This window comes from Vespa mandarinia, chromosome 14 (genome assembly GCF_050613455.1).
Source record: "Vespa mandarinia isolate Hongniang chromosome 14, ASM5061345v1, whole genome shotgun sequence".
Taxonomy (NCBI): Eukaryota; Metazoa; Arthropoda; class Insecta; order Hymenoptera; family Vespidae; genus Vespa; species Vespa mandarinia.
Genome location: NC_140823.1, coordinates 5,412,212 through 5,424,738, shown reverse-complemented (window position 1 = coordinate 5,424,738; position 12,527 = coordinate 5,412,212). Strand labels below are relative to the sequence as shown.

The 12,527-nt window shown below is 39.0% G+C and overlaps 1 protein-coding gene across 7 annotated transcripts in view; it reads left to right on the top strand.

The window, feature by feature from the left end:
* LOC118440055 (dual 3',5'-cyclic-AMP and -GMP phosphodiesterase 11) overlaps nucleotides 1-11,419 on the top strand; it is a 44,420-nt gene extending 33,001 nt beyond the window's left edge. For 3 of the 7 annotated variants that reach the window (XM_085661239.1, XM_035862554.2, XM_085661240.1), the window contains 13 exons: nucleotides 5,049-5,424; nucleotides 5,534-5,920; nucleotides 6,048-6,296; nucleotides 6,488-6,598; nucleotides 6,729-6,826; nucleotides 7,096-7,159; nucleotides 7,518-7,753; nucleotides 7,870-7,969; nucleotides 8,265-8,519; nucleotides 8,617-8,726; nucleotides 8,924-9,329; nucleotides 9,432-9,515; nucleotides 9,646-11,419. In XM_085661239.1, coding sequence (XP_085517365.1) covers nucleotides 5,074-5,424; nucleotides 5,534-5,920; nucleotides 6,048-6,296; nucleotides 6,488-6,598; nucleotides 6,729-6,826; nucleotides 7,096-7,159; nucleotides 7,518-7,753; nucleotides 7,870-7,969; nucleotides 8,265-8,519; nucleotides 8,617-8,726; nucleotides 8,924-9,329; nucleotides 9,432-9,515; nucleotides 9,646-9,825 — 2,631 coding nt within the window. In that variant the 5' untranslated portion in view covers nucleotides 5,049-5,073 and the 3' untranslated portion in view covers nucleotides 9,826-11,419. Of the gene's footprint in view, nucleotides 1-3,398; nucleotides 3,859-5,048; nucleotides 5,425-5,533; nucleotides 5,921-6,047; nucleotides 6,297-6,487; nucleotides 6,599-6,728; nucleotides 6,827-7,095; nucleotides 7,160-7,517; nucleotides 7,754-7,869; nucleotides 7,970-8,264; nucleotides 8,520-8,616; nucleotides 8,727-8,923; nucleotides 9,330-9,431; nucleotides 9,516-9,645 lie in introns of all 7 variants that reach the window. The other 4 variants (XM_035862550.2, XM_035862553.2, XM_035862544.2 and 1 more) reach the window with 3 other exon arrangements.
* Nucleotides 11,420-12,527: the final 1,108 nt, after the last annotated feature.

The following is a 12,527-nucleotide window of genomic DNA, read 5'->3' as shown; positions in this document are numbered from 1 at the left end:
TGGATAATTATGCGATAGGTAGTTTTTTTAATTTTCCTTCCCGATGCAAAAACTTGGTTATTTCGATCGCTGATCGAATCGAATTATGTCCACGTCTCGTAAGTTCATAAAAGTTATATTTGTTCGATTTGATAGATAAAGCGCGTTTGTCCATTTTTCGCGCGTACAGCAACCGAGATAATTAAATGGAATTATTAATTAGCTCGAATTATTGGCACAACGTAATACTCGAAACAAGAAAGTTTCTCCTCTCTTCTATTGTGTTACCGAGCGTTCGTTCGATCCGCTTATGTACTGTCGAACGTGCGTGCGCGCGCGTTCCTTGGACCATTTCCAAAACTACTATTCGCATATTACCATATCCCGATAACGAGGCGGATCTCTAATCGGACGACGTGCTTGTATTTTCTAATTCTCTACTTATCCTAAGCGTTTTATAGACAATGCAATTATATTTCGTATATACATGATAGGCAGTTTAATTCCTTTTTGAATGAATGCACAATTGGTCTAAAATTGTTTGATCAATCTTTAGTTTCACACATTGGTTTCTAGAAATGGCGATAATACATTTATCTCGTGGCGTAAAGGCCAGTCAGAAATTCGTCCTTTTTCCGGTCGTTAAGATATTGGCCTTCTGCCAAAATAATTTCATTCCTAGTTTTGCATTTGAAAATATTACATAGCAAAGCCCTTTCTCTCTCTCTCTCTCTCTCTCTCTCTCTCTCTCTCTCTCCCTCTTCTTGCGTTTCCTCCTCGGCACGCTTTTAATATGTAGGTGAGAGAGCATGCCCGTCAGAATCCATGGAAAAACACGATACGGTTTACTCGGTAAATTTCCTACGTGGCTGGCTTATTCCTCGATAAAAAGAACCCATGCTAATTCATCGTCGGCGAAGCGTTCTCGTTTTTTTCACGGATGAACTATTGCGATTTATGATTATCGCTCTTTTCTTTCTCTCTCTCTCTCTCCCCTCTTTTGTCTACTTTTGTACGAAAATCGGTAGGTACATATCCAATCTATCCATATATCAAAAATTATTTTCCTTTCGTGGGCCAATACAAGCACGATAAAAGTTTGGGAATAACGAATCGAATAGGCAGGAAAATAAGTAAAACCCCATCGGCATCCCCAAAGAGCATCGATAATTGATCCAGTTGTAAAATTATCGACTAAATTAACTGCCATCGTGGCGACTCGCTACACAGCTTTTTCCGATAAACGACCTCGTTATAGCATCCTTCCTCTTCTATGCACATTACCCATTGCACGTAATAAAACTGATATACTTTATGCTAGGGGTGTCCAAGCTCTTTGGGTTGTCTGAGTCATATAAAAAAAAAATTATATCGTAGCTACTGTCCTGTGTAAATTTTTGTAGTTGACGCGAAATAGTCTCGTTAACTTTTTTAAGATCCGAAAGAAAGAAATGTAAAATAAAAGTTGAAAGATAAAAATATAAACTCATCAAAGTGAATATAGGTAATCACTTTTTCTAGTGATTCGCTGGGCGAATGCACTCGAGGATCGATCGCAATGCCACAATATCCTGTCGAATTTATAGAGTTTATTATCGTGAATGTGCGAGGAAGAAGACAAGATAAAAATACTTGAGAACATCTTCCACGGCCGATGAGTCCATAGATATTCCATAATATGCATTATATAAAACGGTTCAACGAACCAATCGATCGAATTACTTCCGAAGATCTTATTTTTATCTCGATACTCTTTTATCAAGAACTCGCGTTTCTCTACCCCTCTCTCTCCCTCTCTCTCTCTCTCTCTCTCTCTCTCTCTCTTTCTTTTCGTATAAGTCGGTATTTTTAACAAAATATCACTTTTAGACAAATATGTTTTATAAATATATAGCTAATAAGGAACTTTGCGTATTGTCGTGCAATTCGCTTTCAACAGTTTTAATAATATTATTAGCGATAATGATAAGAATTTTAAAGAGAAGGAGATAGATGAGATAATGTTCCAAGACGTATCGCGCTTTGTTAAAGCAATCGATTCATTCAATGGTGTAACTATAATATCTATTATATTTCCTTATCGATCGCTTTAAGAATATCCGTTTCCCTCTTCCCCTCTTTCTCTTACACTCCATTCCTTCTGGTTCTTGCGAGGGGAGCATTCGAATCGTGTACTTCGGGACACAACGCAGCTTATCGAAAGCGAGAAAGGAACGGACATCTTACGATATGCCATCTGTCCTTCCTAAACCTCGTTTGACCCACCAAAATTCAACCATCATATCTTCCTTTTTTCTTCTCAATCTTTTCGAATGATATCGTTTCTATCGTGTCATTTTTCATTCCGTTTCCATATGTATGTATGTATCCTTAATTTTATTATACGTTACGGTATATAAAGATCGCTAAAAATAATATGGAAATAATTATTAAACGATTTCATCATTGACCATTTATCCGTCGATATTGAGAGTGTTGTGAAAGGCGAATAGTAATAAATTTAAATATTACGAAACGGGCAAGTCCGGACTACTTGCCAGGCGTAATTTATATATAAAATTCGTGGTAGGGAGCGATAGGTTGTGTAAATCAAGAAAAAAGGATCCCATATAACGTAGGCAAACGGTACATAGAAGAGGCTCTGTCCAAGTGCCGCAAGAAAGGGCACTCGAAACTCCACGCACCTTACTTCCTATCTCGTTTACACAAGACTTGAGGTTTTAAAGACGTGCCGTAACTTGGTACGCGTACGTATATGTGTGTGTGTGCGTGTGTGTGTGTGTGTGTGTATATATATATATATATATATGTACATATCGACAGTGCAAATTCATCCTAGGCAACGCGAGCGGCAGCTTTTGCTAAACCACCTAATACCAAGATTTATTACATCTATTCGTTTAAGATGGAATATAATAATACATACATATATATATATATATATATATATATATATATACATATATAAAGAGAGAGAGATTGTACAATGTATTTAATGCTTGTACCATATCACAAATTATTAGGGCCGCGTTAGAGTTTCTTTTGGCAGAATCGTCATCGCCTAGATATGCGGACAATATCGCCGGTCATTATGGTGAGGGTCCTACGAAAAGAGAAAGTTTCGTCGATTTGACATAATTTAAATACTTATGTTTAAATAAATACTTGTTTAACCCAACTCTACCGATTGTTGTCATAATATCTCAGCGCTTAAGCCGATAAGAATAATTGGATCGGCCTAATTTCTCAAGAAATTAAACAACGCGTTCTCTTGTATGAAGATGCTTTCAGTTAAACGTGAAAACAAGTCGAATAATTATTACTATATAAATTAGATGTAACTGCTCTTTCGCTTCCTCCATGCTCCTGAACAAATTCATTAAAATTAAAATCCGGTTACTCGTTTCTTCGACTGACAGCGCCATTTCTCGAAATCTGGTAAAATGAGGAATAAGAAGAATAAGAGGAAGGATAAGGAGAAGAAGAAGAAGAAGAAGAAGAAGGAGAAGAAGAAGAAGAAGAAGAGGAAGAGGAAGAAGTAGAAGAAGAAGAAGAAGAAGAAGAAGAAGAAGAAGAAGAGGAAGCGAAAGAGGAAGGATGGATCGCGTTGACCGAAAGCAATTTCTTTGTTCCCTCAGGCCTGCACTTGCGGAGCATCGAGGAGCCGAGGATGACGGCGGAGACGGCAGCTCCTTGTCTGCAGGGGGTGCAAGGGGTGCAGGGCGTTATGGCGGGTCAGGGCATTTTGCAACAGGTGCAAGATGGAAAGTCCACGGGAAGTTATTACACCTCGACTACGACCGTCTACGATCCGGAATACGCTCGGATGGAGGCCTGGCTCGACGAGCACCCCGACTTCGTCAATGATTATTTTCTCAGGTTCGTGCACAGGCCAAGTGCTTTTTATTCTCTTTCCTTTCACTTTTATCCCTTTCTATAATATTTATATATTTATCTTTATCGTTTGTTTTTGATTGTTGCTGGCCGATAACGCGAGAACGAGTTGCTTGGATAAGACGATTAAACTTTCTACGATAAGCTTTATAAAATAATATCGAAGCAAAGCGATAGGTAGACGTCGCTTAGGGTACGTTGATTAATTCCGACCAGATTAAGTACCAATAAGTCCAAGTTAAAAGTCGGAAGGTACCTTTACTTTTACTTACTTACGATAGTCGTACGGGTCGTATACGAATGACGTCGACGTCAGGCATAATTAACGGTTTTCGTTTAACGTTTGGCTTGCCTACGTAATAACGCATTAAGGCATATATTCCGCGTTACACTTTCTCCTCGTTATTGTAAAATATTCGGAGAAAAGAATTCTTTCGCAACAATGAGACCTACGATTGAATAAATTTAAACCTAACGATTGTTCGTTTAATCGACGAACTTGAATCAATTCGTTTAAATTGATTAGAAAAATGAAAGATATTAGGGAGCGGGGTAACAATTTGCGTCGAACCAACTCTGACGTAAATTCTATGCTGTATTTAATATTAATTCGAGGAGAGAGTAATTACGAGTCTCTAACGAGTTTTCGAGAGTTACGGTAGTAGCGCACGTTATGCGAGGTAGCCAACGGTTAATAAATTGTTCCTTCGTTCGGACGACAACGAGAGGACGATGACTAATTTTGTGTTAAATAGAAAATGCTCTCTCTCTCTCTCTCTCTCTCTCTCTCTCTCTCTCTCTCTCTCGCTCTCTCGCTCTCTCGCTCTCTCTCTCTCTCTCTCTGGGATGCGAGGGTTTTCGGTCTCCTCTCATTGAAAAATAACAGTTACGACGTCGCGCGACGCGTCATCCCTTGCATGTCGAATGCGTTGTCGCATGGTGTGTTCCTGTCAATTATGCAAACGGCTAAATTAATCGGGCCGACGCGCAATCCGCACATCCGCGTCGTAACGTCGCGGGACGAGAGCGAAATATGTTATCGGAAATTGTCCCTAACTCTTCCTGCGCGCAATCCTGATTATCCGCGCGTCCTCGGCTAACGTTTCAACTAGTTCATTCGTTTTGAATTTAATTGATACAATGATGTTATAATCATATCATCCTATCTATGGCAGGAAGGTGACACGGCAAACGGTAGACATGTGGTTAGTCTCGCATGCGACGCCAACGTCCTCGTCGAGCAGCTGCATCGAGTTGTCCAGTCCAACGCACCCCGGTGGTTCCTCGTCCTCGGGTCGAGGTGCCTCCAGCGGCGGTTCCGGGGCCACGACGCCGGTCAGAAAGATATCCGCACACGAATTCGAGCGAGGTGGCCTTTTGAAACCAATCGTCAATACGATCGACGGTACGCCGACCTTCCTAAGCGTTTCCTCCGGGGAGACGGATCAATCCGGTGGGCAACCAGTTGGCTCGACTAATTCTGCACGATCCCAAAGACGATCTAGGCATGAGCTAAGGCATCTGGACGAGAAGGATCTTATATTCGAATTGGTTCGTTTCTTTTAATATACTGCCGCTTATATTAACGATACGACATTATTATACTCTTTAGTTCATTTTTTGACATATAATTCATGCTGACGTGGTTGGTACCCAACAGGTCAAGGATATTTGTAACGAGTTGGATGTCAGGTCTTTGTGCCATAAGATCCTTCAGAACGTGAGCACTTTGCTACACGCCGATCGCGGTTCTTTGTTCCTTGTCCAAGGCGAGAGGGGTGGCGGACATATACCTTCCTTACAAAATCACGAGGCGAACGTTAACTATGGAACCGACAATGGAACGTCCCGAAGGTCTGGCAATCAGGGTTGCGGTCAAACCTATTCGAAAAGTAGGTGCCTCGTTTCTAAGCTCTTCGACGTTTGCTCGAGGTCGACTCTCCTCGAGATGGAGAAGAAGGACGAAATCAAGATTCCCTGGGGAACAGGGATCGTTGGTTACGTCGCCGAAAGCGGAGAACCCGTCAACATACCAGACGCTTATAAGGTTCTTCCTATCTTTAGCTTTAAATTAATTAAATTAGCCCGAAATTGAATGTTGTTATGAAGTAAAGTCGGTCGGTGTAAACGAACCGGAACGCCAATAATCGAACGGAATTATTTGTTACATTAAGGATTCGAGGTTTAATCGTGAGATCGATGCGCTTACGGGATACAGAACGAGAGCGTTGTTGTGTATGCCGATCAAGGATTGCAACGGCGACGTCGTCGGGGTCGCCCAGGTCATCAACAAGCTCGGCGGAGAGGCGCAATTCACGGCGCAGGATGAAAAGGTCTTTGCCGGTTACTTGCAATTCTGCGGAATCGGCCTGAGGAATGCCCAACTTTACGAGAAGAGTCAGTTGGAAGTGAAGAGAAATCAAGTACGTACGATGGAAAAAACGTTTTTCAACGGCAAATTATTCCATTTTCTGACGTCTACCGACGTCCATTTGAACTCCGTTGAAAATACGTTATTATCGATATACATATATGTATATACATGTGCGTATGCGTTATCTACCCGCACGCAGCAGGTATATTTAATAAATTTAATCGTTATGTCGCTCGACAGGTGCTGTTGGATTTAGCCAGAATGATCTTCGAGGAGCAGAGTACGATAGAACACATGGTCCTGAGGATCTTAACTCATACTCAATCATTGATACAATGCCAACGCGTTCAGGTACGATATTGAAAATCGTTCTCTTATAAAAATAATCGATTATTCTTTGGCACATTTCGTTGTCGAGAATTCATCATCAAAATGGAATGAACGAACGAACGAACGAACGAACGATTTGCCTTTTCAACAGGTATTATTGGTGCATAAGGCATCGAAAGGAAGCTTCTCTCGCGTGTTCGACTTCGAGGCGAACGATCTCACGGGCGAAGATTCCGATTCTCGTACGAGGTAAGCAAAGGCAAAAATTTGTTTCCTATTATCCATTACTACGAGATATCTGTTTCTACGACAAGTTAAAGAAAGAAATTAGAAAGAGAGGAGGTAAAAAGTAGGGAGAAAAAGAAAAAAGAAAAAAAGAATAAGAAAAGAAAAGAAAAGAAAAGAAAAGAAAAGAAAAGAAAAGAAAAGAAAAGAAAAGTAAAAGAAAGAAAGAAAGAAAAATGTACCACGGTCGAGATTCATACATCTAATAACGTTGCCGTTTTGTCGTTTCGTAGTCCGTTCGAGAGTAGATTTCCTATAAACGTCGGCATCACCGGATACGTGGCGACGACAGGCGAGGTGAGATTAAACTTTCTCTTTCCATCATCGAATTATGAAAAAGGAACGAACATTAATAATCGAACGACGAGTTCATCGAGTAATTTTGGTCCAAAACATTGACCAATTGATTTTTCTTTTCTTCGCCTTGCTAACGAAGATGATTATAGACTTAATCGTATCTGCCGAAAGACAATAAAAAAATTTCAACAGACGTTCCACCTTCTAATTTGAATTCTTTAGTAAACATAACGCGCTATCAATAAATCGATTAAATGCTATATGCCTTACCTATAGATATATTAGATATATTATAAATGAATTACGTTGTGTAACGTGAACATTAACGATACTCATACAGATCGATGTATTATTTCAGACGGTCAGTATATCAAATGCCTACGAAGATCCAAGATTCGATCCATCCGTCGACGATGGTACGGGGTTCCGACATCGCACCATACTCTGCATGCCCATAAAGAATTCATCCGGACAGATAATCGGTGTCATACAACTAATCAACAAATTCGACGATCTTCCTTTTACAAAAAACGACGAGAACTTTGTCGAGGCGTTCGCCATATTCTGCGGCATGGGCATACACAATACGCACATGTCAGTATGTGAAATAAAATTTATCGATTTTATTTATTATCGATCGAACTTATCCGCGCTTTTCTATATTTTCGATATAAATCTTCAATCTTACATACATAATTATTTTTTGACAGGTACGAGAAGGCTGTGATAGCGATGGCTAAACAAAGCGTTACTTTGGAAGTACTGAGTTACCACGCGTCGGCATCTTTAGAGGATGCTCAAAGACTGAGGGTTAGTTGTTTTCTGGTTATGGAAATCTACACAAATCTACAACTAGAGTACCAACGAGCGTATATCTAGCGTAGTTATCGGTATAGGTATCGAAAGGAAAGAGGTGGTGGTGGTGTTCGTCGATTCGACCTAGGTCGATTAGCTCGCGGCCGATTGCTTTCTAATAATATCCGCATGAAATACCCATATAATATATTACATGCCATGAAATGAATTTTTATTACGAATATTAGATTAATCTTCGCGCATATTCCGAGATTCCTCATATTATTTCGGCTTCTTACGATTCTTTCAGGGCTTAAGAGTGCCATCCTCGGCGCACTATCAATTACACGACTTCAAATTCGACGACATTCATATGGAGGACGACGAAACTCTCACGGCTTGCCTAAGAATGTTTCTCGATCTTGACTTTGTCGAACGTTTTCACATAGATTACGACGTACTTTGTAGATGGTTACTTAGCGTTAAGAAAAATTATCGGAACGTAACTTATCACAATTGGAGACACGCCTTCAACGTTGCACAAATGATGTTTGCCATTTTAACTGTGAGTCGATCGATTACGTATTACGTATTACTACGAATTATGTATTACATTCGCATCCATTTCGATCGTAGAACTTTGTATTTTTATTCGCACACAGGCTACCCAGTGGTGGAAAGTCTTCGGTGAAATCGAATGTCTCTCTTTGATCATCGCTTGTCTCTGTCACGATCTCGATCATCGTGGTACCAACAATTCTTTTCAAATCAAGTACGTATCTAAAAATAAAAATAAATTAAATCGTGCGATAAACTATCTAAAATTGTTCGTTCCTCTCTTTTTCTTTTCTTCTATTCTTCTATTCTTTGCTCTCTCTCTCTCTCTCTCTCTCTCTCTCTCTCTCTCTCTCTCTCTCTCTCTCTCTCTCTCTCTCTCTCTCTCTCTCCATTCCTTTGTCGTTTTCCAAGGGCTTCTTCCCCGCTGGCGCAACTTTATTCGACTTCCACGATGGAACATCACCACTTCGATCAATGTCTAATGATACTGAGCAGTCAGGGTAATCAGATTTTGTCGAATCTTTCACCGGAGGAATATTCTCGAGTGGTCAAGGTTCTCGAGGAGGCTATTCTGTCGACCGATCTTGCCGTCTATTTTCGAAAGAGAGGAGCCTTTTTCAGCTTGGCGCGAGGTGGCGGCTATAATTGGGCATACGGAGATCATCGTGAACTTTTGCGTGGTATGCTGATGACCGTATGCGATTTGGCGGCCATCACGAAACCTTGGGAGGTCGAGAAGAGAGTGGCCGAATTGGTTAGCAGTGAATTTTTTGAACAGGGCGACATCGAAAGGCGGACGTTAAATATTACGCCAATCGTAAGGATCCTTTTCTTTTCTTTTTTTCTTTCTACGAAACAATTTCTACGATAGAATATTACGAAAGAAAGTGCGTATCATTGGCTTTGATCTTTGCTACAGGATATTATGAATAGGGAGAAAGAGGATCAGTTGCCGATGATGCAAGTTGGCTTCATCGATTCGATTTGCCTCCCCATATACGAGGTATGAACTCATACTTTGATACAATCTGTTTAATTGAAATATATGCGATTATATAAATTCTCGGTATTCGTCGTACTTGATACACATCTAGAAAAAAGATAAATATATATATATATATTTTTTTTTCTAGGCATTCGCTTTACTATCGGACAAATTGGAGCCCTTGGTCGAAGGTGTCAGAAACAACAAGCGACACTGGTTGGAAATCGCAGAGTCCAAGTGCCAGACGGAAAATTGCACGAATCACGACAGGACGTCGACGTTATCCGATGACGACAACGAAGAGATCAACGAACAGGCGGACCAATAGTCGTTAATATCAGTGCATGTGCGATTAAAGTTTAATGCCTCAGAAACGGATCGAAATGCTCGCGTTTCGATCATCGACAAGAGTGACGAACGAACGAACGAACTAACGAACGAACGAACGAACGAACGAACGAACGAACGAACGAACGAACGAACGAACGAACGAACGAACGAACGAACGAACGAACGAACGAACGAACGAACGAACGAACGAACGAACGAACGAACGAACGAACGAACGAATATTGCCGTTTCGCTGCTACCAAGAAATCTATCGAGAAATTTTCATTCGTGGCCACAACGCTTTTCGTCAACGCTTTAAGGTCAAAGAATCTTTCCTATTCTTGTGATTTCTTTGGCGAGTAAAAAGAAAAACAAAAAAAATGATGATAGGTCGTTTATATGTTCGTTCGTTACGATTAACAAACATTACGTAATGTAAGGATCGATAAAAATAAAATTGTAATTATTCTCGTCCTCGCGGGATAAAAAAAAGGTTTGTGATAAAAGAACGATCTTCGTCCTCTCTTCGAAAGAGAAAAGAAAAAGAAATAAGACAAATCGATCCTGATATGCTACTCTTGTACCTGACCCGTATTGTACCTATATACATTATGACAATATTTCTACGTTCGAGAGAGGATGGAGAAGATGATATGAGAAAAAAAAGGAAAAGAAGAAGAAGGAAAACGAAATGCGATCGCAAAAGATCGTTCGTGGATCGTCTTCGTTTTTCCTCTCGCTCGCTATTTATAAGGATCTCTTGGAAAACCAATGGACGCAAACGCGATGTGCATAATGACGCTGAGTGCGTGCGTGCGTGCCTGTATGTATATGCAATTATATATACAAAATTATACGAATATGTATGTTGTATGCATGTATGTATGCATGTATGTATGTATGTATGTATGTATGTATGTATGTATATATATATATGTTTGTATATTCGTATACCAAAGTGCACATTTACATATATCGAGATCGATCGCTGAACAACGATGAGAACGATATTTATCGTCTCTACTTGTTCATGTCCGTTAGTTAAAATCCTTCGATTAAGCCGAAAGAGAATCTGTGTCTCTCTTTTCTCTTCTCTTTTCCTCGCTTCCCTCTCTTTTTTCTCGAAAAATTTTGGCGGCTAGGTTGTACTTCTTAGACGTCTCGATCCTTGAATATAGAGCACGGTTTTCCTTTTTCCTCGCATAAATCTGTCAAATCACGATGATATATCGTTTATATCGGATCGAATATAAGTAACAACGGCCACCCGAGTCCAGACGATGATCAGACATAATGTTAGATATATACACCTATAGTTAATCTTTTTTGAGAATCTTACCTTTGCGATTAAGCTTTAAGAAATTCTCATCATGTCGCTAATCGTATCGCCGTAATAATCCGCATTGGATGTGATTTAAAAAATGGAACCTTTAAAGTTCCCTTTAGTTCGAAAGAATTATTAAAACGGTTTGTGACGAAGAAACGAAAACTCGACAAAGTGAAAGATGATATAAGAAAAAAAAAAAAATAAATAAATAAATAAAAAAGAAAAAGGAAAGAAGGAACATATGTGAAATAAATTTGCGAGAATCCATCGTAAATTTTTGAAAGTCATTTGAGAATAGACATGAAACCGACAATGATCATGTTTTGATCATTGTACTGTTAAAAAGAACAAAAAAAGAAAAAAATAAAGAGAACGAACGGAGTGTGTCACGTATAAATCGAACATATCATTTTCCATAAGCTTATCAAAATTAATAAATAATAATAATAATGATGATGATGATGATGATGATGATGACGATGATAATGTTAATATTAATAATATTAATAATACTAATAATAATAATAATAAGATTAATAATAATAATAGTAATAATAATAATAGTAATAATAATAATAATAATAATAATAATAATAATAATAATAATAACGATAATAATAATAATAAAATAATATCTGGAATAATCGGGCTCAAGGATCTGATAAGTTTATCCTATCGTATCTATATATAATTCTTGTAATCTTTCGAGATCGATATAACTCGATACAATTCGATATAATTGACCACGTGAAATCAAAGAAGGAATATTAACTCGATTAATTGTCAACTTTCCAAGCACACTTCAAAGAGACTCTGCGAAAAATATTGGAGTGATCGTGTACGATCGACCGATCGTAAGGACCAATGGTTATCATCTTTCTTTACGACAGATGTTAAATTGATTTTTTAAAAAGGGACGAAACTTCAAGAGTCGATGAAAATATTAATTAGAGAGATACGCCTACGTGTGTGAGCGTTATTACTCATACGAATACGTTATAGTCTTAGTTCGCGTTTTTCTTTTTCTACGTGTTCCTCTTGTATCTACGAAAGTGTTCTTTCTTTTTTATTATCGATCCCAAAACCTTAGTCCCTCTCTCGCCGATCGCGACACGGTGAGAATAAAGAAAAAGAAATGAGAAGTATATTATTTAGAAGAAGATGCGTTGTGTGAGTGTAATCAAGCGCGCATATAACGTAATGAAAGAGTAGAAAACGGGATGTTGTATTGTATAATTTTTGTGTAAATTATTGATACGATACGATGCGAAAGGCGTGCGACATGGCACACACACATACACACATACACACACAAGACCATTTATCGTGCCACGCTTAATGGTAGCACGAAAGTCATATTATATGAACGATAT